At 42.6% G+C, this 26,227-nt stretch overlaps 1 protein-coding gene across 2 annotated transcripts in view; it reads left to right on the forward strand.

Annotated features, from left to right (window-relative positions):
- Positions 1 to 26,227, forward strand: part of MYO3A (myosin IIIA) — a 270,931-nt gene that overhangs the window by 214,771 nt on the left and 29,933 nt on the right. For both annotated transcript variants that reach the window (XM_059729090.1, XM_019497913.2), the window contains 11 exons: positions 415 to 568; positions 2,077 to 2,165; positions 3,977 to 4,106; positions 6,647 to 6,726; positions 6,862 to 6,903; positions 7,380 to 7,457; positions 18,268 to 18,473; positions 20,859 to 20,970; positions 22,688 to 22,850; positions 23,542 to 23,628; positions 25,098 to 25,221. In XM_059729090.1, the coding sequence (XP_059585073.1) occupies positions 415 to 568; positions 2,077 to 2,165; positions 3,977 to 4,106; positions 6,647 to 6,726; positions 6,862 to 6,903; positions 7,380 to 7,457; positions 18,268 to 18,473; positions 20,859 to 20,970; positions 22,688 to 22,850; positions 23,542 to 23,628; positions 25,098 to 25,221 (1,265 nt within the window). The remainder of the gene's footprint in view (positions 1 to 414; positions 569 to 2,076; positions 2,166 to 3,976; positions 4,107 to 6,646; positions 6,727 to 6,861; positions 6,904 to 7,379; positions 7,458 to 18,267; positions 18,474 to 20,858; positions 20,971 to 22,687; positions 22,851 to 23,541; positions 23,629 to 25,097; positions 25,222 to 26,227) is intronic.

Raw genomic sequence — 26,227 nt, forward strand, 5'->3', positions numbered from 1 at the left:
GAGAGAAGACTAGAAATCACTATGAAATGAGATATATCTAGCCAAAAGAAAGGTGGTAAACATGAATTCTGCAATGGCTTTCAGGCAGGTTTAAAAATCCTATTTTTCTGGGCCTGCTTTCAGATTGGCAACACTGATTTTGTTCATTTTCCTCTTGTTTCTATCTGACTGAGAGGTGAAATAGATTTTGGGATGTGTGTATTTCTTGTTGTTAGACCATATATAGTGATTAAATGCTTTTTAAATGTATTGCCCTTTCCCTCATTCCTCCAGGTTTTTCAGACTAAAGTGAGTTATGCCCAAAAAGAGCTCTTCCTGGGTCTAGAGTTCCTTACGTATTATTCTCACCTAATAGTTTGTAAATCAAATTCCAAAACTATGTGAGCAAAACATGCCTTTTATCACTCATTGCAGAATGAATATCTATATGAAGGTGTTGATGCAAGAGTTATAGAATATGAGGACAACAGGCCTCTCTTAGATATGTTCCTGCAGAAACCAATGGGCTTATTGTCCCTGCTGGATGAGGAAAGTCGATTCCCACAAGCAACAGATCGGACACTTGTAGGTATGTGAATGTTGTCTTTCAAGAGATCTACAATGCTTCTGTGTCAATATTCTGTGCAAAACGTATTTTAATGATAGCTGCCTGTGTTTTCATTGTATAATATTCCAGTTTCCAAATATATTACAGAGAGTAAGGGTGCTGTATGCAGGCTGTCCAGAAACTCTGGCCGGGAGCAGGAAGGCTGCAAACCCCCTTGCTCCCGAGTGGCTGCAAGCCCCCTCCGCTCCAGTGTGCCACTCCACCCACTCCACCAGTCTGAGTTCACCAGCCGTGCCTGAGCATTGCAAGCCAATTGGAGTGGGGGAGGGAGGAGGGCACTGCCTTGCCTCCACTGCTGGGACTGGCTTTGCTCCTGGCAGAAGCAGAATGAGCTGGTCAGAGCAGGAGAGACACCACCTCCCCACCACCACTGGAATGCCTGGTATGAGTGGGGGGAAGGGGCGGTACTGCCTCCCCACTGCCACTCTGATCAGTTCTGCTCCTGGAAGCAGAGCCAGTCCCAGCAGTTCCCCCTGCCTCCCCATACTATGACTGGTTTGCTCTGTTCCTGCCAGGAGCACAGCCAGTCCCAGTGGTGGCAGGAGCCATCATGCCACCAGGCCTTCTGGGGCTTTGGTACTCACTCTACCCAGAGAGAGCAGTGCACCTGTCCTTCCCCTAGCTCTTAGTCCTGCTCCTGCTCACCAAGCCCATAGCGGCAAGCCACAGATGTGCAGGTGAATGGCAGTCAAAGCAGGTTTTTTCCCTTAACGTGTGACTGCTTCACTAAGGCCAACAACACTAAGCCAATTAACATTTTTACAGCTTTCAGCGTAAGGTGTCACAAGGCCTTGAGTCAGCTCTTATCAGGAGATCCTAACTGTGTAAAGAAGTGGGTATGAATATTGCACCAAAACACAGAACCTGTTGAAGGATCAGGTAAAACAAAACACATACTGCTCTAGGGATTGTCTACATAAATACTGGAACTGAAACCTGAATTAACAGTACATATTTCAATTCAGCTCTTTATTTGGAAACACTTATTTTAGAGTAAGAAAATCTACCACAGGCTCAAAGTATAAGCTACTTTGATTATAATTGATTTAATTATTTTGGTTCTCATGTCCATGTACAAGAGGCCTTATTTTTGTCGTCATGTAACTATAAAAGTCTTGAAGTGCCTTTTGTTTTTCAAGTTAAAATTAATTCAAACCAAAAAAAAGTTAATTTTAATTAAATTTAATTTTCACTTCAAAACTGCAAGGTTAAGTCATGTGAAGTTTTTGATAGAGCAAATGATGGATCCAAGAGCTCCTAAATCTTTGTCCACTGCTTTAAGCACAAGACCAGCTAGTTGGCAGGGTGTTTTTTTTTCTTTAAAAAATGACAGAATCTGTTTTAGGTCACTGCATTTGCTTGAAAAGCCAATTAAGTTTCCTTAGTAGATCCCTGCTTCAAAGTACTATGGATTTATGGCCAGTTTTCTACAATTACTTTAATAAGATGCAATGTGTTTTTGCTTACAGAAAAATTTGAAGATAATTTAAAGTCAAAATATTTTTGGAGGCCCAAAAGAATAGACCTAAACTTTGGGATTTACCATTATGCAGGAAAGGTAAGAGACTTATATTATACAGGTTGTTGTTTTAGCATTCTGAGACTTAGAGGCACAATTCTGAGTGAGATGCTCAATTCCCAATGATTTTTAGTTAGAACTGAATGCCTGCCTTCCCCATGGCAACTGACTCCCCAGCCTTTTTATTCCATCCAGGAAGAGCACACACCAACTGCTGAAACTTCCTTAGCCTGATGAAGGGTTTTTGAACCCGAAAGCTTGCTTAATAACTATTCTCCAACTATTTGGGTTGGTCTAATAAAAGATATCAAATTCACCCAAGGAACCTTGTCTGCCTATGTCCTTAGACAAACACGGCTACAACCTAAACCCCTGCCTTCGCCATGTGCATTTGAAAATCTGTCCTTTTGGAAATACGTAGATCTCAGAGAGAACGTTTATGTAGTAGTAAACAAATGCTTTATGACAGTTATCAGGTTGGCTTTCATGGTGAGCATCTTGGTGTTTCTGAACATTCAAAATTAAGACTAGCAACGGCCAAAAGAGAAAAAGTCAGTTACTGGCCCTTAGGGGCATGTCTCTGCAGAGACAAGTAGCAGCAGCACACATGGTGTGCCATATGCACTCTGGCTCATGGCATGTTGCCCCAGGTGGGGTAGGGGAGGCTAGGTCCAGCCTTACCTGGGGTTCTGGGGGGCCTCTGGGAGCCACAGTCACACTTTTTTAGGTGCAGGCTTTTTGACCCTGAGATCTCCCCAAAGCTATGGGGAGATGTGGACACGCCAGAAGGCAGGGAACAGCTGCAAGCAGATCTGGACAGGTTGGACAAGTGGGCAGAAAACAACAGAATGCAGTTCAACAAGGAGAAATGCAAAGTGCTGCACCTAGGGAGGAAAAATGTCCAGCACACGTACAGCCTAGGGAATGACCTGCTGGGTGGCACGGAAGTGGAAAGGGATCTTGGAGTCCTAGTGGACTCCAAGATGAACATGAGTTGGCAGTGTGACGAAGCCATCAAAAAAGCCAATGGCACTTTATCGTGCATCAGCAGATGCATAACGAATAGGTCCAAGGAGGTGATACTTCCCCTCTATCGGGCGCTGGTCAGACCACAGTTGGAGTACTGCGTGCAATTCTGGGCGCCGCAATTCAAGAGGAATGCGGATAACCTGGAGGGGGTCCAGAGAAGGGCCACTCGTATGGTTAAGGGCCTGCAAACCAAGCCCTATGAGGAGAGACTAGAGAAACTGGATCTTTTCACCCTCCGCAAGAGAAGGTTGAGAGGCGACCTTGTGGTTGCCTATAAGTTCATCACGGGGGCACAGAAGGGAATTGGTGAGTATTTATTCACCAAGGCACCCCGGGGGTTACAAGAAACAATGGCCACAAGCTAGCAGAGAGCAGATTTAGATTGGACATTAGGAAGAACTTCTTCACAGTTCGAGTGGCCAGGGTCTGGAACGGGCTCCCAAGGGAGGTGGTGCTCTCCCCTACCCTAGGGGTCTTCAAGAGGAGGTTAGATGAGCATCTAGCTGGGGTCATCTAGACCTAGCACTCTTTCCTGCTTATGCAGGGGGTCGGACTCGATGATCTATTGAGGTCCCTTCCGACCCTAACATCTATGAATCTCCTAGGCTCAAAAAAAACCCCTGCACTGTAAAGTAGCAACATGGGAAATGCCTGCATGTGTGGCATGTGCAGTGTGCGGCACTGCATACCACACATATGCGTTCACCTAGATGCGCCCCAAGGCTGCATATTTTCTCTTTTGATATATTATAGCTTTATAGCACTTGGAAAAAGGCTAATATATCAAAAACCAAGGGACTCCAAACATACTTTTTCAACAGGTACTTTATAATGCAAGTGGGTTCTTGGCCAAGAACCGAGATACCCTGCCAGCTGACATTGTGCTGCTCTTGCGGTCCTCCGAAAACACTCTGACCAGACAGCTGGTAACCCATCCTCTTACAAAAACAGGTAACATATTTCCTAGTACTTGTGGTAGATCTTTTCAACCTAACTACCAACTGCTTTTACTGACTACTCCTGGCTTTTGTCTGGCTGCTTGAGATATTGCATAGCTTAGTGGCTTTGCTCCTTAGAATATATACAGATGTCAAGCTCAAAGTGGGGAGAGCTGTATCTGATCAAGTCAGAAGAAATGGGTTGGGATTCCTTCTGAGGTTCCCACATCCTTCCAGTTCCAAAGAGAAGGCAGGCAGAGGAGGGCCCTGCCTAAGTTGAAACCTGTCCCAAGGTGTTCAAGTAAGCTATAGGCATGCTCTGGGTAAGGCATATATGAATGCCCTGCTCTGCCTGACAGAGCCTTGTCTCACTGTCTGAAAAATCTAGGGAATAGGCTCCTGACATCAAATATGCCTCATTTCTCCAGCTTCTTAATGAGAGAAGGTGGTACAGTCTTAGTAGCAGTCTGGGATCAGGTCTAGAACAGAGAGGAAGTTGATAGGAGCTCCCTCCCTCCTCCCTCCTCCCTGCCAAACAGGTAGAAACAAAGGAACAGCAATGACCGGCACTGCACAAGCTCTTGCCAGGTAATTCCCAGATAATTCAATTAAATAAACTCTGACCTAATTAAACCATATCCTTTGTATCTTGCATATCTAGTTTCCATACATTTTCCATAAATAAGAACCTGAAAGCCCAATATAATTTATTCTGTTCTGCTATGGAGCTAAACATTGTTGCAGTATTCTATGTATGTAATTCTGTGTATATGCTGCCATGTCTAAATGAGATCCATTTTTTTCTTTATTATATGGGCTATAATGTAGTAGGACATCTGTGACAAAAAATAGATATTTTTCTACTGCAGTTACGTGGACAATTACTTGGGAGATATATTGGTATTATAAAAAGAAAGTTAAAGTTGAAGACATTATTAGATATTACTCTAAAATATTACTGTACCATAAAGTAATCTAAAGTCTTTTCTTAGACAAAAGTCCTCTTGATTACAGATGGAGGTTTAGCTGCATAGGGAATTAAGATTAAGTCTATTTTAAGTCAGAAGAAGCAGGGAAGTTCAGAGTTCATTGTGAAACAATGCCATTCCTACACACGTTTTATCCAGGTACTGGAATTTTTTGTGATACAAAGGTGCTATTTCTGTGGAACCAACACACGTTGCACTTCTAGGAAAGGAGCCAGTGACTGAAACACTCTTAAGCAAAAGTGTGAAATAAACCATGGCAAGGTTATTTCTGAATGTTTTTGTCTCCTTGACTTTATGCAGAGCACAAGAATTGTTAAAATGTGGACTGTGCACGGGAACTTTTAAAACAAGGGCAAAAGCATCTAGGCTAAGGACAGAAATTACACATAAAAGGATATAGGTGTTCAAAAACCAGTTCAAATCTGTAACACAACAGAAGTTCAGTGCACATAAACCACTTTCAAAATGTCCGAAACTGATTTAAGAGAAACCTGGATGGATATAGTATGAAACTTAACTGGTTTAGGCTAAATCAATTTATTGTCCTAGATCCCCTCCAGTTTCAAATTAACTCGCAATTCCCCAGCATCCCAGGATGCTTTGTACCTCCCCAGCAAAACTCCCCTTACAGGGTGGGTGGGCAAGCTAGCGTTGGCCCAAGTTGTCTGCTCCAGTGGAGCAGGTAGATTTGCTCTATCACCTCTTGGCTTCTGGCCTGGGCCACTGTAGGCATGTAGCTGCATTTCTGGAATCGGAATTGAATGTCTATTCATTTGCTTATCGGTTCAGTCTACGCAGCTTTGGCTACCCTGCGAAGATTGAATCGATTCAGCCTCAGGCTTTTTGACTGTCTATACTTAACCCTATTAGCATTCTGATAAAGCAAATGGGGATTTTGGTATTTGGTGCTATCACAATAACCATGAACCCTTAACGTACAACCAGTAATGTGCTATAACCTGTCTGTCTACATTTTATCCACCCATCCCTGTAGAAGCTGAAGACAATTTGTACAACGTTGAGATTCCCAAAATTGTATGTGGGCAGCTAAAGCAATGTCAGTTGGTTAAAATGGTTAGAATTAACTAAGCCCAAAGTGGAATTGTTAAGGCATTCATAAGGTATTTTCAGTATTTCTTTAAAAAACCCTGTTCTGCTTAAACTGCCTTAATTCAGCTAATCCTGGGCATCCTAACAATAGCAAAATTTCTTGATTTTAAGGACTCTAGAAGTGGAACTACAAAACTGATTTCCCTTTTTTAAGTCACAGTTGAAGCTATATTTACTTGCCAGGGCAATATAAGGGGACTTTAGTGTAAATGAGCATCAGGGTATTCATGTTTGAAGAGGTTGCTTGTTTTAATCAGTCATGGCAGAGCCCTGTTTCATCCTCTTGTGATGTTTCCAAAGTTTTCCCTTTTTATCCTTGGGAAGGAATAATAAGAACACAAGAACAAGCCAGAAATATACAGAGGTATGACCTCAGGAGCCTGCACAAGGTGGTTCTTCATTTAGCTGAGATGTAAACGTTTTGGTAGGTTGTTTTCCTGTCATCTCTCCTTAGGTAACCTGGCGCATAGTAAAAGCAAAAGTGCAATAAATTACCAAATGTGGACTCCCCAGAAATCAATCAGCCGTAGCAAGGTAAGAAACCTAGTTTCACTGCAGCATATTGAACTCTTATTTAAAGTAGACAATGGCAATATTATCACTACTAACAGTAAGCAAGTAACCCCTTCCTTGGTTTTTTTTCCCTCTCCTATTTTCTTTTCTGCTTAGCTGGATTTCTTTGTGTTGTGCAATTCGTATTCCTTCCGTGAGGTAAAAACCTACATTTTCCCTTCTTTCTGACTATAGTTTATAGCTACTTCAGAAAAACGTTTCCTAGCTGTATTGTTGTAGTCAAATAGAAAACATTTAAATATTTGTTTGGGGAATAATCATGCTCCCTAGAGAAGCAAAATAAAAGCGTGCTGAAATTATGTACAGAGCTGCAGCAGTCCTTAATATAAAGGGGAAAAAACTTTTTCCTCTTATCACATTATTTCTGAGTTTTTATCTAGACATTCAGTTTTTAAGCTGTGTCGTGTGTGTGCGTGCGTGCATATACAGATTGTATGAAAAGTAATATACTGGTGCAACAATTTCTGTCTTTGTGAGTGATTATTCTATAGCCCTTACAGTTTGGCATACATCCTTTATAAAAGATAGTCTTTTAAGGGGTGCTTTGTTTTGATGCAAAATACACTACAGGCCATAAGAATAAGAAGTGTCTTTTTCTTTTTTCATGTTTACAGAATGAAACTGAAGATACAACACATCATCCGAGAGAGACAACCAATATGAAAACACAGACTGTCGCTTCTTACTTTAGAGTAAGATTTTGGATCTGTCCTTACCTTATGCTAGAGTAAAAGTAATGCATACTCTCTCAGTTTTTAAAATGCACTGGCCTCCTTTCCAGGTACTTGTAATGATGATTGTGATTACAACAAATCAGACAAACAAAAGAGATTCTTTCACAATTTGTGAACTTAATAGACAACCTTGTGAAGTGTGATGTAGATGCCTGGATTAGGCAGATGTGACAGTTCATGTTCACTCAATAGAATGGAATTAATCTCTTGTTTTGATGCAGCAAGGAGTAAATGACACTTCCCCCTACCACTCTGTCTTTAAAGGAGATAAAACAGAGAGGAGAGCAGGCACTAATTGTACTGCATCTCTTTTAGGATTTAAACAGGAAAAGGGCAATTTGAATTGTCAACAGAGACTCAAGCAGAATGACAGTGGTAGAAGCTGTTGAACTGGTCCACAGTCCCCTTCCCTCCCCTGGAAATTCCTTCTAGTTTCCCAGTTTTAAGCCCCTCAGTAGAAAATAGCAGCATGACAACTTCCATTAAAGTATGCTCAGGCTGAGTTATGAAATCATAATAATTTTTGCAAAAATATAAAAATGTGCTAATAATCATCATTTGCTACCAAGTCCCAAGTGCAGCATCAGGAAAAAAATATCGACTCTAATAGCGAGAGAAAGGATACCCAGACTCAATTCCAGACTGTTCCACAGATTTCTGGTATGACTTCAGGCAAGTCACTCTCTCTGTGCCTTGATTTCCTCTGGAGTTGATAGTACTGCCCTACCTCACAGGGGGATTGGGAGAATAAATACATCAAAGAATGTGAGATGAACACATACTATGCAGATGAGAACCATATAAGTACCTAAAATAGGTAGAATAGCAAGCTATATTATCATAGAAGGCAATAATCAAACTTTGCATAGTGTTATTGTAAAGCATGTTCCAGAACTGAAGAGGAGTGAATACAGTAAATAATATAAGAGAAAATATTATTTCATGGATTTCATAGACATTACGACTGGAAGGGACCTTGAAGATCATCAAGTCCAGCCCCCTGCCCCAGGGGCAGGAAGTCAGCTAGGGTCAGAGGATCCCAGCAAGATAAGCATCCAAATGTTTCTTGAATGAGTCCAGAGTAAGTGCCTGTACCACTTCTGGAGGGAGCCTATTCCAGGCCTTGTGGGCTTGGACAGTAAAGAAGTTTTTCCTTATGTCCAGCTTAAAAAATTCATGGAGAAGTTTATGACCGTTGCTCCTTGTTATCCCTTGGGGTGCTCTGGTGAACAGATGTTCCCCCGGATCCTGGTACACACTCCTTATGTACTTATAGGCAGCCACCAAGTACCCCCTGAGCCTGCGCTTTTCCAGGCTGAAGATTCATGGATTCATAGATGCTAGGGTCGGAAGGGACCTCAATAGATCATCGAGTCCAAACCCCTGCATAGGCAGGAAAGAGTGCTGGGTTCAGATGACCCCAGCTAGATGCCTATGTATCCTCCTCTTGAAGACCCCCAGGGTAGGGGAGAGCACCACCTCCCTTGGGAGCCCATTCCAGACCTTGGCCACTCTAACTGTGAAGAAGTTCTTCCTAATGTCCAGTCTAAATCTGCTCTCTGCTAGCTTGTGGCCATTATTTCTTGTAACCCCCGGGAGCGCCTTGGTGAATAAAACCTCACCAATTCCCTTCTGCGCCCCCATGATTAACTTATAGGCAGCCACAAGGTCGCCTCTCAACCTTCTCTTGCGGAGGCTGAAGAGGTCCAGGTGTCCTAGTCTCTTCTCATAGGGCTTGGCCTGCAAGCCCTTAACCATACGAATGGCCCTTCTCTGGACCCTCTCCAGGTCATCCACATCTCTCTTGAAGTGTGGCACCCAAAATTGAACGCAGTATTCCAACTGCGGTCTGATCAGCGCCCAATAGAGGGGAAGTATCACCTCCTTGGATCTGTTCGTCATGCATCTGCTGATGCATGATAAAGTGCCATTAGCTTTTCTGATGGCTTCGTCACACTGCCGACTCATGTTCATCTTGGAGTCCACTAGGACTCCAAGATCCCTTTCCGCTTCCGTGCTGCCAAGCAGGTCATTTCCTAGGCAGTAGGTATGCTGGACATTTTTCCTCCCTAGGTGCAGCACTTTGCATTTCTCCTTGTTGAACTGCATTCTGTTGTTTTCTGCCCATTTGTCCAACCTGTCCAGGTCTGCTTGCAGCTGTTCCCTGCCCTCTGGCGTGTCTACTTCTCCCCACATTTTTGTGTCATCCGCAAACTTGGACAGAGTACACTTCACTCCCTCGTCCAAGTCGCTGATGAAGATATTGAAGAGTATCGGTCCTAGGACTGAGCCCTGCGGGACTCCACTGCCCACACCCTTCCAGGTCGATATCGACCCATCCACTACGACTCTCTGGGTGCGACCCTCTAGCCAATTCACCACCCACTGGACTGTGTAGTCATCCAAGTCACAGCCTCTTAACTTGTTCACCAGTATGGTGTGGGATACCATATCGAAGGCCTTCCTGAAGTCTAAGTATATGACGTCAACCCCTACTCCTGCATCCAGACATTTTGTAACCTGGTCATAAAAAGAGACTAGATTAGTCAGGCATGATCTACCTGCTACGAACCCGTGCTGGTTTCCCCTCAGCATAATTTTTCCTGCCGGGATCTCGCAAATGTGAGCCTTGATAATTTTTACAAAGACTTTGCCAAGGATGGAGGTGTGACTGACTGGCCTATAGTTGCCTGGGTCCTCCTTCCTCCCCTTCTTGAAAATGGGGACCACATTGGCCCTTTTCCAATCCTCCAGGACCTGGCCCATGTGCCACGAGTGTTCAAATATTCCCGCCAGTGGCTGTGCAATGACGTCAGCCAGTGCCTTCAGTACCCTCAGATGGAGCTCATCCGGGCCTGCAGACTTAAAGGCATCCAGTTCTTCCAAGTGACTCTTCACCATCTCAGGGTCTATGCACGGTAGTCTGGTGCCTTGCTGCTGCCTCTCTACAATCCCAGTGAGAGACTTGTCTTGCCCCTCACTTAGGAGCACTAAGGCAAAGAACTCATTGAGGAGTTCAGCCTTGTCCCCCCCGTCTGTCACCAATTGCTTATGCCCATTTAGTAGGGGTCCTATTCCACCCAGTCCCATTGCTCTCAACCTCTCATCATAAGGCCTATTCTCTTGCCCTCTGATCATGTGCATGGCTCTCTTGTGGACTCTCTCAAGCTTCTCAACATCCTTCTTGAATTGTGGAGCCCAGAATTGGATGCAGTACTCCAGCTGCAGCCTCACCAAGGCCGAGTACAGTAGGAGGATGACATCCTGAGATTTACTTGAGAAACATCTATGGATACAAGCCAGAGTTTTGTTTGCTTTACCAGCTGTGACATCACATTGGTGGCTCATGTTCATCTTGTGGTCAGTCATGACCCCCAAGTCTCTTTCAGCTGTGGTGCTTGCAAATGTAGCACTGCAGAGCCTATAAGCGTGCTGCAGGGTTTTTTCCTGAGGTGGGAGTACCTTAAATTTTGTGGTATTGAACATCATCAGGTTTGTGTCCACCCACTTACTAAGCTTATCCAAGTCAACCTAGATCGCTAGCCTATCCTCAGGTGTGGACACTGTGCCCCAAAGTTTAGTGTCATTGGCAAATTTGGCCAGTGCACTTCTGACCCCAATGTCCACATCACTGATAAAGATGTTAAAGAGAACCAGTCCAAGGACAGAGCCTTGGGGGAGATCACTGGTCGCGGAGCGCCATAATGATTCGCTTCCATTGACTACTACTCTCTGGATCCAACCTCAGAGCCAGTTTCCCAGCCATCAGACTGTTGTATAGCCAAAACCACAGTTGGCCAATTTTTCCATGAGGAGATCATGGGACACCAGATCAAAGGCTTTTTTAAAGTCCAGATATATAACGTCAATCTCTTCTCCCTTGTCCAGGTGATATGTCACCTGGTCATAGAAAGAGATGAGATTGGTCAGACAAGACCTACCCGTGACAAACCTGTGCTGACTGTCCCCCAGGATGTTACCATCAGCCAGCTTATCCAGAAGGCTCTCCTTGATAACTTTCTCCAGAATCTTACCAGGGATTGAGGTCAAGCTGTTTGGCCTGCAAGTCCTGGGACCTACTTTCCACCCTTTCTAGAAGATGAGTACCACATTGGCCTTCTTCCAGTCTTCAGCTACTTCAGGTTGGGCTATGACACCTGCCAGCTCCTTGAGTACTCTAGGGTGTAATCTGTCAGGACCAGCTGACTTGAAGATGTCCAGCCTCTCAAGGTGTTCCTTTTCTAGATCAACACCAGTGCTGGGTATAAATACGCCCTCACCCTGGCTGTCCCGTGACATGCTAGGCAGGGCGGTCCCTTTGGGCTGATGAAAGACTGATGCAAAGTACCCATTAAGCAGGTTGGCTTTTTCCTGGGTGTCAGTTATCAGTTGTGCCATTTGGTTCAGCAGGGGTCCAATGTTACCCTTGCTTTTTGTCTGACTCCCTACATATCTGAAAAAGGACTTTTTTATTATCCTTGATATGTGAAGCCAGATGGAGTTCGGTTGCAGCCTTGGCTTTCCTGGTCCACTCTCTGCAGACATGGACTAGTGCTGAGCACTCCTCCTAGGTGGTTATTCCAGCCTTTATAAGTCTCTCTTTTTAGGTGTAGGAGGTCCTCCAGTTCCCTGCTGAGCCAAGGGGGTTGCTGTGTCCTTTTGCTACCCTTCCTCCAAGATGGGATGGACATCCCTTGTGCTGTCAGGATTGCTCCCTTCAGGAGCAACTACTCCTCTTGGACTCCTCTTCCTGTCAAGTCATGGTCTGGCCTCGACAATGAGCCAACAAGCCTCCTGAGTTATTCAGACCTTACACAACACAGTGACTGTTGTTAGTACATTTTGTGTTGTTTTCCTTAAACACTGTATTCAAAATGCTAATGGATAAAAAAATTACTTTTGAAAGCAGATTCTACCAAAGCATACACTTACATATATATTGCTAGGCATACCTATGTGGTGGGCCAGTAGGGGGCACTACTATGCTGAGCCACCCACTTCACTGTGCCCAACCAAAACCATGCTTCAGGTGTCTCCCTGGGGGCACCTACGATTGACCAACCCCCTTCTTGGAGCAACGATTACCCTAAGCCTGGGGTAATCGTTGCCACCACCCGGGCTCTGGTCTCCATTAGGGTTCTGTGTGGCTGGGGTACACAGACCCTACTGACCTTGGGGTGCTTAGCCCACAGGTAATATTTCTGGGTGCTTCTTATAGCTTGTAGCCTCCCAGAGTAATCTAGGTTTGTCTGAGGTAGTTAATAAGCAGCCAAGCTCTTCTGGGAGCAAAAGAACATCTCTGACCCCTCTTCCCTCATACATTCACAGCTAGACTCACTGAGCCAAATATCCTTTTAATGATCAAAGAGAATAGGGAAGAGGGTATCACAAGGGAAGTTAAGAGAAAAACACTGTGAGCAATTTCCAGTCAACTGAGTCTTGCAAATATGAGCTCAGTGGCTCTTTTAATATGCAACTTCCTACACATAAATCCTAATTTCTGGCTATATTCCAGATTTCTACTTACATATCAGCTTCAGGCAGCTGCCTGAGGTATGCTACTTGTCTGTGTTGCAAAATGCCTGGTCGAGGAGGGAGTGTCCCTGAGACCAAGTGATCTGACCTTTAAATAACTTTTCTGACCTCATCACCTGGTTCCAATTCAAAACAAGCATCACGTGATGCAGACTAATCCTTTTAAAAGTTGTCAGCATCCCCAGGGGGAGGGGCCAGGGTTATACAGATTGTTCCCACAGGTATCCTGGTGGGAAAACTAGGACAAAGGATATCTACAACCCAGCTCTCCTTAGGTGACCAAGCTTGGTTGCCAAAGCAACCAGGCAGTGTGAAGAGGAGACAGAGGGGGTTGGGCTGTCCCCTTACACAGGAGAGGCAGACTGAGGATGATTTCTTCACAGCCTACACATGCCATTAGTGCACAGCAATAAACTGCAGATCTTATTGCTCCGAGGAAGCTCCTGGGCATGCGGTTTACATGTGTGCCTGGACTGCAGCACATTGAGCCGGGTCGGAGAAGGCCCACCTGGCAGGGGATCCCAGGACTCAGCCTGCCAGCCCGGGACTGCTCTGACCAGGTTCTGTGTTCTGCAGAGGGGTTGGCTGGGGCATGAGGGCATTTCAATGTGAGGCTAGTCTACAAGCAGCCCCAGCAGTGATGCACACTCATGCCCTAGCCAGCTAGGTCAACATCTGCATGCACTGTGCACTGCTGCATGCGAAAACTTTGCAGCAGGGTAGTACTTAGATTTACAAATACTACCCTGCTGTGGAGTTAATGGGGGTGCACATGTAGATGCTGAGATGTTTACTGCACAGTTAATTAGGCAACTAAGCAGTAAATGTCTCATGTAAGTTTCCACCTTTTACATTAATTACTCCACCATTGCACGTGGAAATTGTTAATATGGGGTTTCAGCCTGAATTCCAGGCTCCTGTTGGTTTATTTCTTCCTCAAATAATGTTAGGGCCTGTTGGGGTAACATTCAAGATAGAAAATAGTAAGGAGCAGTCTCAATGTTTAGCAGACTGAATGTGGTACTTTACTATCAAGGAAATAAAGTGATGTGCTAGTCCAGTTGGGGCCAACCTTTTATTGCGGGCATGCCACAAATTAGCCTTCCACCCTCCCCAAGTGCCACTTCTATCTCCTTCCCCTGCCTGATCTTCTGCTCTGCTTTTTGCTTCCCACTATATCTGCCTGTCCCCTCCCCAGTCTGCTATGTGCTACACACAATGGCTGCCTGGGCTACTTGTGACACATGTGCCACAGGTTGGCAATCCCTGTATTTGAATGTTATTTTGTTTACAGTGTGAATGGAGAAAAAGAGTGAACCAAGTTTTTCTATCACTGATTTCTGTGATTCAATGAGCGAAGAACAAATACAGTTCCAGAAGCTGGCAGTAGGGCTTATTAAATCTTTTGTGTGTGGTGGAAACTCCGTTACAGATAACAAAGGACTCAAACCGAATCCTGTTACCATGACTTAGCTGAAGAAGTCCACAAATTGTTGAGAAATGCATGTACAGACCTCAGTGACAAAATAGCTTATCGTGATAGTGTTTCACTGCAAGCTGTTGACAGAGCTCATTTTAACACTGTACTACACAGTGTAACATCCATTCAGAATGCAATTGTACAACTTAATTGGGAACATATGGTTTTTTGACGCCCCACACTGGCTATGTGCATCTAGCTCACTACTGTGATGTGTTACACCCCGCCCCTCGCCCCCACCATGCTGCCACTTTCCTTTGAATCTTAAGATATTAGCCTCTTCATCTGTGTTTTAATAGGATCTTGAAATGGAGCAATTCTGTAGAACACCAGCAGGAAACTGTGGGTCCAGATTCAGCCTTGTTACTAATTTTCAGCTCCTTATGGCAGTCTGAGGTGTAGGCTGAGTAGGGGAAGCTGCGAAATGTGAAGGTGAACTGGTGTTTTTCCACATCTGACCTAGAGGTTTCTTGCAGAGAAAGCAGCTACTGTTTCACCAACTGGTTCTGCTCTGATCTAGCTTGACAGACCCTCATTTTGAGGTGGTTTGTTACCTTAATTCTTCTCCCTCCTCCCAGCAAAGAAAGGTAGCTTTTACTATCTTGATGCCATTGAACTATCCCATCATTCCTGACTTTGGAATGCCTGGGGTCCCCCAATAGCTCCAGTAACAGGGATGAAGAGTCTTCAATATAAATATTACCATATTTACTCAAATACAAGATGAGGTCCCCCACTCCCCCCCGCAATTTGACATGGGGTCTTATAATTGCTTACAAAGAAATCTCACTAAATACATTGTCTATCATTAAGCTGTTACCAAAAGCAAAATGTGCTCAGTAGTGAAAACCAACTGTAAAGTTGATTAAATGCTTTTAGAACTTGGGCAGACAAGATGATGGAAACATACCACAAGAATAGGTTAGTGTAGCCCTTCTGAATAAAACATACAGTAGTGCCCATTAAGTGCAGTCCCCCTCACCACCAACTCTTTCAAGTCATGGTGAGCCACAACATGGCATACAATTCACCCAGAATCCCTCTGTCGCCGCTTCTCTCAGTTGGCCCATATGATTGGTGTGGCCCTGCCCCTCCATGAAGTGAAGCCAGATTTGGTTGTCCTGTGCCTAATCTGCATATAAACTTTTGGAGCATCCCAGGACTTGTGACAAAAACACCTGCTTCCGATCATGAGTGGCAGCTAATTAGCATTTGGATCCTTTGTCAGAGGTATCTGGGGACAGGAAGCCCTTGCCATTCGTGGACTCACCATTCGTGGTTTCAAATATTCATGGTGCAAATATTCAAACCCACGCTCTCTCCCTGCGCAGGCTCTCCCCCGCACGTTCTCACCAGCTCTTACGCACTTTCCTTATAGTTTATGTTACTTAACTGATTTGCCACTATGGTAATTGAAGGAATGCGGTGACAATTAACGTTCATTGTGGATCATGAGCTCCTCCAAGCTTGCAGATCAATTGATCTGCTGCCCTGTTCCCAGGGAAGTTTTTCTCTCAAGATTAGTCTTCAGCAGGTCCATCCAGCCTGCTCCTCTTAACTCTTCCCTCCCCCGCCACTGACAGCACCACTGCCGGGCTCCCAACATATTTATGGATTTGGCCATTCACGAGGATCTCTGGAATGGATCCCCCGCGAATGGTGAGGGCCTCCTATACACAGAAATACTGAGCAGTGCTAAACTGTGGGGTCAGCCCAGTGAACTGTATGGTAAATCACAAGCCTTTGCCTTTGGACGAATATAAGTAGGTGATAAAGTACTGCTTAAAAGTGTGTTTATGGAGTGCCTGTGCTAAAACTTGCAGTAGTTTCAGAAAAAGGTAACATGCAGCAATTCTGGATAAACTAAGTGTGTAAGTACTATATTCAAATTGCTACAGCCATGTTTAATTTCAAGGTTATTATTTTCAGATTTGCACTTTACTTCCATATGTTCAGGGAGAGCAGTCTCTGACAGTAAGGAGAGTTGGAAAGGACTGCTAAGGGGAAAATATTGGGGATGTAGAGAGCAGAGGGCTACTTGACCCCCCCCAAATTTATTTTCCCTGCTGTAGCAGTAGGAAGGGAGGGAATTAAATGCAAACCTCCAATAATTTCTTCTATGCCTGGAAAATTATAACACATTTATACATTTTCCATATATAGAATCTAATTATTGGGGGATGTCTTATAAAGAAGGTCATTATGCAAGTAAATATGGTAAATACGAGGGCATAAAAAGTTGAATTGTAATTACCTGATAAGATGTAACTATTTGATATATGGTTCACTCCACTTATTTCACAGTTTCAGGATCAGATCCACATGGTCTATGTGCATTTTTTAGAACAAGAAAATTAAAATACTCTTTTTTAAATGTATTTTTTATTAAAAATCCTTTCTGCTTTTGCAGTTATGTTCAGATATTTTCCTAGATGAACCAAGTTTTCCCACAACTTAATGTGAGAGAACATAGCATGGCTGATGCAGTTGACCAGCAACTATAGCACTGCAACAGGTCATTAAAGCACCTTGCAAAAAAAAAAAAGCATTTTAAACAGTGGTTGAGGAAAAAAATGAAAGTTTGTGCTTAATTAGTTAGCCATAATGTAGTTTCTGAGAATATTCTCTTTAGGAATTTGATATTCTTATATGCTTCATATCCATATATATTTATCTCAAGTATTGTATCCTGCTCCCTTAAAGATATCCCTGTGACTAGAACTTCTCCTAAGCCAGTTGCTTTGTGTACCATTAAATAACCACGTTAGCAAAATTCAAATGAATTCATACAGGTTTCCCTTGCTTTATGGTGTACATGTGTTCCTGGAAAATGGTGCATAACTCGAATTCACATAAAGGGGAACCCACTTATACAAATAGGGATGCATTCCAAGACCTTGACTCTATTGACCCCCAGACCCATTTCTACCACTTTTACAAGACAATTTTGGTACTCGCCAACAGCAGAAAGTACACACAAGCAGAAGGGACTATCATAATGAGGATGGCAACAACAGAAACGCATATCGCAGACAATGAGCAAGGAGCACATATCCACACAGGAGACTATATTTTGGTGAGCATCACTCCCACAATGCACTGCACAAAGCAGCTGACTGTGGGCTTCCACCACACCAATCACATAAGAGTGAATTTACCTTGCATATAAGGAATCTTTGGTATAAGAATGGCCATCACATAAGAGCAAATTCACACATACAGAACCCGCATAAAGTGAGGGAACCCTATATATAGGGTATATATATATACACACACACACACAGTAAAAGTTCCATTAACCAGCAATTACAAGCTGGCATACTCTATTAACCAGCATGTCGGCTTGTAAGGCAAAGTGAAACCGGAAGTGCCCACCATAGCACTTCCGGTTTTGCCAAGCCCCCATGGCCCGGGGCAAAGCAGCCTGCGCTGCCAAGCCCCCATGGCCTGGGGGCATGACAGGCTGTGCAGGGCCCGCCTCCGTGTTCCATGGCGGTGACACCCCAGATGCAGCAGGAGAAGCAGCGGCCCAAACAGGCAAGGACGCCTGTTCGGGCCGCTCAGTTAACTGGCCGGCATCCTCCATTACCGGGGGATGCCAGATAACAGCTTTTACTCTGTGTGTGTGTGTGTGTGAGTGTGTGTAATATATAGTTCCACAGATGTGAAATGAAATTGCAAGTGCACCACTCTCTTCGCATCTTACAGACTTTTAATATCACAGTGAAAAACATTTCCTTTATTTTCTTGCAGTACTCACTGATGGATTTGTTATCTAAGATGGTGGTTGGCCAGCCTCACTTTGTCCGTTGCATCAAACCAAATAATGACCGGCAGGCACATAAATTTGACAAAGAGAAAGTACTGGTGCAGCTACGCTACACAGGAATTCTGGAGACAGCAAGAATTCGAAGACAGGGTTATTCTCACCGCATTCTGTTTTCTAACTTCATAAAACGGTACATATGTGAAAACGTGGGCCTTTTTCCATGATGACTGTCATGTGATGTTTGCTGGTTATCATCAGTGTGCTTGGCACTATCTTAAAATACAAAAGTGAAAAGAAAATCCTTGCCGAAGAAGGTGACAATCTAGACTGGACAGACAAAATAGTTCTGATGTGGGGGTAAATACCTCCTTTTTGATTAACAGGGGGAAACTGCCAATCCAAAAAAAAACCTGTTTCAAGCTCTCTGCAGACTCAGAAATCACTGTGAGCACAGTTTGAAGACTTTCCATTAGGGTTTGAAATTTAAGAGATTTTAATGTTTTGAATTTGGTGCAAAAAGGTGATAGCCTCCCTAAATCATAACTGTTGCTTTAGCTGCTCAGTGTCAGTCTAGTTCAGCCTCTGGCATTTCCATGCTACTTCAGGATTTGATTAGAGGGTATCTATCCAAGATTAAGTTGTAAATTTATGAATACATGTTCCTGCTACTTTTACATTTAGTTCATAAGTGTTATTCATATGTTAAGAGAAGTGTTTCACCCTTGTTGTGAACATAAGAATGTTAAAGTAAAAAGCTCTACTCAAATGAGAATTATTAAACAATGATTTTGAATTGCTCTTTACAAATAAAGAAGTCAGGCATTTGCCTATATCAGAACATAAATTTACAGGGGAGGGGAAATATAAAATATGCAGAAAACACCCACTCTGATAGAAGCTCTTAAAAAGCTAAGGGATGTTATATAGATTTTTCAGGAGTGCTGATGGGGCCATCACTTTGTCTGGAAAGTGCAGCCTGATGAGGCATAGTTAACACTGTATCAAGTAGTGAACAAGCTGTGATGTGATTTTTGCTGCTTGTTTTCTAAAGATTTTGGTAATGGTAATGTAAGAAGGCAATTGCAGGGAGCAGCAAATATAAAAAACGACCTCAAGTCACTAAAGCTCCACTGAGGTCAGCAAGGCTATGTTGATTCACACCACAGGAGGATCAAGCCCCATGCACAAGGGTTTTGTTAAACATCTGTCAAGTTTTATTTGAGCCTTGTAGTTAAAGTCCTGGCATAATGGGAAAGTTTGTTTATCAGACTAAAAATCAGCCAATCCAATCAGTAGTAAAAAGAACAAACTGCAGATTTAGTGGCAGTAATAAAGGAATCAGCGCTGTTTGTCCTTTTTATTATACCATGGGGAAACTGCCTTCATTTATAACTGTACAATCCAGGCTTTGTATGTCTAGATGAGCTGGACAACAAAAAAGATGACACCTAACCTGGCAGATACCCCACACAGTAGTGTTTCTGTAACTGTTCTTGAACTCAGAAAACTGAGAGAGGAGTTTATTATACTCAAAACCTCTACCAGGAAAATGCAATTGACATGCAGAATATGTTTCCAGAAAGGACTAGCAAGGTAGTTCTAAATAGGTGAGATCTAAATAGGTGACTGTTTTAGCAAACCAGAGAAGAAACCCTGTCAGCAGAAAAGAGAAGAGCATACTAATTTCACATTTCTTGAGGGACATAGACTTTACGTAGTAATTTTATGGTTTTACCCCCTAGTTCTACATGCTAATCATTATCTTGTCGGACACAGCCTGGTGGTCTTTACAGTAGACCTATGTGAGGTTGTGTTGTAGCAAAGGCAGAATAAGTTTTGGAAATTTTTATGTAAGAATGCTCTGTCCTTAGCTGAAAGTACCCAGGAAATGTTTCCTTAGAGCACTTAACTTCAAATATTAAAATCTGAAGTGAGAGAGGTATTCTCTCAGATATGCATGACCCAAGCTACAAAGGTCTTCATACATCAAAAACAACACCCTAAATTATACCCAGGAAAAAACTAGAAACTAGCATAGTGTCTGCAGCACATATGTGAATAACTCCCTGCAAAGATTTAAGTCATGTTCTGCAAGAGCTGAAGTCTGAGTGGTCTTCATAAGTAGCCCCAACTGTTTCAGTAATCAAGCTTAGCCATGGCAAAGGCATGGATGCAAGATAGTAAGTTTATTATTTTGAAATAATATAGCTAAACAGAAAACAATTGTAAATACTAGGATCAAAGTGTTTGTTGTCATTCACAACATGCAAAAAATTGTAAAGGCAAAGAATTGGCAGAGGATCTCACTAAAACAGCATGCTTTATAAAAGCCCTGTAGTGATGTTCTAGCACTAAACGCCCTCCAGAGTACACAATTTGCAATAATCCACTTTTAATGAAGTTACTAAATGCTGCCTTTAAATGCATGGTGGTTTTGGCATGCTGTTCTGTTTTAGAGTATTTTTGAATCTTACAAAAATAATTTAAACCTTGTATTTTTTAGATGAATGATATGCATCTGAATCTTTCTATTGTTCAGTATCACTATAATGAAGAATCACGCATTTATCTTTAGGTATTCCCTCATCTGTTATAAAACAAATGCTGATCCTCCAGTCAGCCCTGAGACCTGTGCTGCCATCTTGGAAAAAGCTCACCTTGACAACTGGGTTCTTGGAAAAACCAAAGTAATCTTTTTCATATTAGCATGCATTTTTGGATTTTATAATATTTTTCAATTTCTGTGGTATTGATGGAATTTCTGTAGTCTAGATTCACTTTTGTTTAAAAAAAGAGCTTGCTTTGCTAAATACCGCTCTCTGAGATCTAGGCTGAAATCCTGGCCCTGTTGAAGTCAATAGCAATATTCCAGTCAACTTCAACAGCACTGGGATTTCACTCTCTGTACACAAAGGAATTTGAAACAATGAATGTTCATACATGTTCTTTTTGAATGTCTGTTGTGGAAGATCAGCTTTAGGAAGCTTTAATATATCCTAGTGGGAGATGAGAGTCCTAAACTTCAAATAATAATAAAAAAGCCTCTAGACATTTTCAACTGAGCAATAGATTTCAAAATGTAATCTGGTTTCAGAAACCTGTCACAAGAAAAAGATTTTTCCCAGCAAAAGGGGAGGAGTGGACCTGACAAGTCAGCTAAGTGTGTGGAGAGGGGCTGGCTGGAGACAAATTCTGATGTGGGGGTAGGGGGAGGTTTTGTTTATGGGGTAGATATCTATCTGTTGACTCAATATTGCCACTTGACTATGCGACAGTTCATCAATCATTCTTCCACCCTCCAGCCACAGCCTTCCCCTTCTAATGAGCTTCCTTTGATGTACCAGGAAGGTGTTCCATATCTCAACCAAGTATCCTTCCTCCCAACTCTGTTAGCAACTCCCTCCATGGCTGACCTCTTGTTATTCACCTATTGTGACACCCAGAGATTCCCATCTAACACACCAGAGGTGGATGTTCATGGTGATAATGGCACGTAGAAGAAGGATCATCCTCAGGTGTGGATGGGCATTCCTGAGGCAGGTTCTACTAAAGGAGGCTGGAAGAGGGAGCCAGGGGGATGCACCCTCTTGCCCTTAACCTCTCCCATATTATGAGGCAAGTCCAAGGGAGAAGTCCAAAGTGGGCGGGGACTATGGGAATGCACTCATCGCCATTTATTTAAATGCAGTTAGTCCACATCTACAACAGCATAACTGAGAACATAATTTAACACACAAAGACTGCAACAAAAGGAGCAAAAAGAAGAGGAGAGAGAACCTGTGAAAAAATAGTGTGCCTAAATCCCCTCTCATCTACACTGAGTAGCTTTGTACCAGCACATCTCCATTTACTTCAGCAGATGCAAGTGCGATTTACCCCAATAGGAGAGCTAGGGCTATTGTTTGTAGTATTTGTGCTTGTCAGCTCTCAAAGCTGTTTTTCTATAGCATTAACTTCCATTTAGGAAAAAAAGCAATTTGAAAAATAAAATAAATTTGAAAAAAAAATGGCCTGATACAGATACAGGGGAAAAAACGTTGCTCAGACTTGAATCAGTTTTGCGAAACTAGCTTTAGAGGAAAATGTTTGTGATCTATACTCACAAACTCAAGTTTTACATTGTAAAAATGATAGAGTATGTTCCTGTGAAAACACAAGTGGTAGCTGGGATTTGGGGGTCGAATAACATTAACAGAGTTTTGGCTGCTCATGGTACTAAATAAAAACAGCTACATTAATATTTCAGCTTTGTCACCTTCAAAAATGATTGTTTAAGCAATATGACTAAAGATTTAATCCATTCTTTGATCCTACTACGTAATTCCCACTGATGCTAAACAGACTGAAATTCATTAGCAGGGAGAGAAGATTAATTTACATTGTGGAGTTTTTGCTCTTTTTAAGGTGTTCCTCAAATACTATCACGTGGAGCAGCTGAATTTAATGCGAAAAGAGACAATTGGCAGGATTATTTTGATTCAGGCTTGTGTCAGGGGGTGGCTGTGTTCGAAGAGATACCAGAAAATAAAGGAGAAAAGGAAACAAAGTGCTATTAAAATACAGTCAGGTAATATCTCAACAGTATTTTACATTAAAGATAGCATTTTGTGCATGTATAGATATATGACTGTACACGCCTTCTTACATTTTGCTCTTTTACACCTCTTGCATTTGACAAAGTACCTTATAGTTCATGCTACATATATTCTTTTGGAAAAAAATGTCAGTTAATCAGTTTATGACAATAAGTTCTTCAGTGCAGTTGTGTTTGTCAATGTTATATTTAGGAGACTAGTTTAACAATAGAGGAATGTGATTACATAAATGATATTCTTATTAGTAATATTTGAGCATATTCTGACAATACTGTGTAGGATACCAAAAAAAAATTGAATGCATTAACCATCTTGGATAACAAGCCTAATTAAGTCATTGATTGAAAAATTGCTAACTGAAGGATCTCTCTTAGCACAGCTTTGAGCATCACCCTCTTGTAACTTCCAACTTCCGTACTATTATTTATTAAATGAATTAATAGTAAGGATACCCACAGAGTTCACAGGAATTTTTATACTGCTTGTGTCTACTTGCCATAGTTTTTGAAACCTCAGTAGTCTCCCTTATTTGAAAGTTTACTTCTATGTATATATACCTGGAAAAAAAATATTTTTGAATCCTTGAATTCACGTTCTGTTATTCTTTGCAGCACCCTTATGTATCATCTAATGCACTACTTAAATTTTCCTAACTCCTTTTAGCTTACAGGGCCTATGTTGCTCGTAAAGATTATAAAAATGTAAAAAAAAATCACAAAAGGGAAATGTTGATTACCAGCTTTCAAGCAGGTAAGAACTGTTTGCTTTCTAGGGTTTTAATTCACTGATTTTACTCTTTATACATAATAACTTATGATCTAGATCAAGCTCCTTGATTGCTCCTGTGAGCACCACTTGCCTCCCCACTGCTCATGCAGATCCTGTCCACCCTCCCACCCCTGGCAGATGATGGGTGCCCTTGATTGCTCCCACAGATCCTGACTACCCCCCACCTCCTCCTAGAGATCATGCCTCCCCACTATGGATCACTCGTGACCCCCATCCCCTACAGATCCCTGATCCCACCCCATCCCCCTCACTAGCTACCCCGATTCCTACTTACCTTAAATTGGGTGGCCATTTTTAATGCAATCCAGCCTCCCCCTAACCTCTCCCCACCCAAATGTCTGTACTTAGCTCTAGAGAAAAGTTGAACTTCTGTGTCTCTGACTTCCCATTACATTACTCTTAACTACCACACCACAAGTTAGGGATTGCACAGGCCTCTCTCCAGCACTTCTTTTGAAGCTGGTTCCTTGGGGAGTCAAGAGAGGGAAATATATGGAGCCAGGAAGAAGAAAACAAGGTGAAGAATACATATACATAATTATTCAGTGGCTGGGGAGAAAGCAACTCCATAGTCTGCAGTGGGAACCTACCTTTTTAGCAGCTGTACTACAAATTAAGCCATGTGCCCCCGCAAGTGCTACTCCGATCCCCTTTCCTACCCAATATACTGCTCTGCTTTATCCTCCATGCTATGTGCTCCACATTTGATATGCTGCTCTGTTTTCTGCTCCCTGCACTATCTGCCACTGTGCTGCATGACCCCTCCCTTATCTGCCATGTGCCACACAGAGTCTGCCCATGACACTTGTAGCATGCTCACTGCAAGTTTACTAGTCTTAGGTTGCAGGGGTCAGCAACTTATGGTCCACAGCTCAGATGCAGCCACCATGATCCAGGTCACTGCCTCCAAAGCCAGGACAGTAGCAGAGGGAATTGGCAGCAGCCAGATCATGTCACAAGTGGTGGCCCACCCCAGAAGCAAGCTGCATGAATTGGGCCCACTGCTGCTAAAAGCCCCTAGACCTCTGCTGTAGTGGCTAACACTCACCTGTACTGTATCAGGTGCAAGGTAAAGTACCTCAGACAGGGCAGAGACATGAACTTGGGTGTACTTCATTTGAGATGGTTGCCCGAATATTCAGGATATTGACTGTTTCTGGGTCTTGCATGCTCACACTGCCCTCCCTCTTCCCCCTTGAAAAGCTTAAATCTAGGTTTCAGGCTGACACAGAATGGAAATATTTTTGAAAGCTCAAAAAATTTTACAGAACAGAAAATCTGAGTTGAAAACATTCTCACCCCTTTGTGTATACTTCCTATTCTTGCCCCTTTGTGTATGCTTTCCTGCTGCTATGTTAAACTATGTGGTGTTAGTTTAGAATCCAGGCTGGCTGTTGTCTGAGGTTTTATTCTACTGTGATTTCTATCAGTTGCAAGAGGATACTTAATCAGGAAGAAAAGGAAAGAACAGACAGATACAATTAACAAAGCAGCAACAACAATTCAGTCTCACTACAAGGGATACAGGGAGAGGAAGAGCTTTGAAAAAAAGAGGTAGTGATCTTTTTCTTCTATTTTATCACCAAGTGCCACTGCTTTAGTAATCACAGTATCAGTTAGCAGGTATATAATCTAAAAGTGAAGCAGAATTTCATGTGTGGTATATTTGATTGTTTTATAAACATTAGTAAAATTTTTCCTCAAGTTTTGTGAGCTCAGGAAAAAAAGACAAACTTGGGATAAAAAAAAATAAATTGGCAGTATTTCACTTTCTTGTAGTTTTAATATAATCCAGTGTCATTGATATGTATTATTCTGTTTGGAGTAGCTTTCCAGGAGATATTTCTATAAATAATTAAATTTATATGTAGTTGATAAAAGTAAAATCAGAAAGAAATCAATAATCAAAAACACCGAAACTCCCACTCCTCCCCACGCAAGTAAAATGTGATAGTGAAGCACAGCGGGTTTGGAAAAGATGGTTCAGAATGATTTCCTGGTGTGTGGTGGTGTACATCTAGCACATTTGGTGGTTGTTCTGTGCCTGTTCAGTAAAATTGACCAATTATGATCTCATCTTCTGAAATACTCCTGGGAATTCCTGTTTTTTCTTTCTTAAATGTGTGCCTAGTTTTGTTTTGCATTTTGGTTGTGGGGAGGGGTTGTTTTGTTTTTTTTTGGGGGGGGGGTTGGGGGGGTTGGTTTGCTTTGCTTTGTTGGGGGGGGTGTTGTGGTGCATGGTTGGAAGTAAGCCTAGAGAGATGTAGTGCTAGAAAGGAAGGTTTTGGAAACTTTCTCATGGAAGAAAACTCCAGAGCTCACAGACAGCAATGATGTGGATGGATAAAATATAAGGATAATGTAGTGTTAGTATGCCACATTGTGGTACAGGAAAATGACATTTAGTTTCCTGTGTGACCTCAGCTGCATTATTTAGGGCCAGATTCCTTTCCACCTGTCAGGCACTTTGGGGCACTCAGATGCCTGAGGATGGAAACAGACGTCACCTTTTGTCATCTTTGTGCTACCAACATCTAACCACCAACTAAACAGAAGTCCT

The sequence above is a fragment of the Alligator mississippiensis genome, chromosome 5, assembly GCF_030867095.1.
Source record: "Alligator mississippiensis isolate rAllMis1 chromosome 5, rAllMis1, whole genome shotgun sequence".
NCBI lineage: Eukaryota > Metazoa > Chordata > Crocodylia > Alligatoridae > Alligator > Alligator mississippiensis.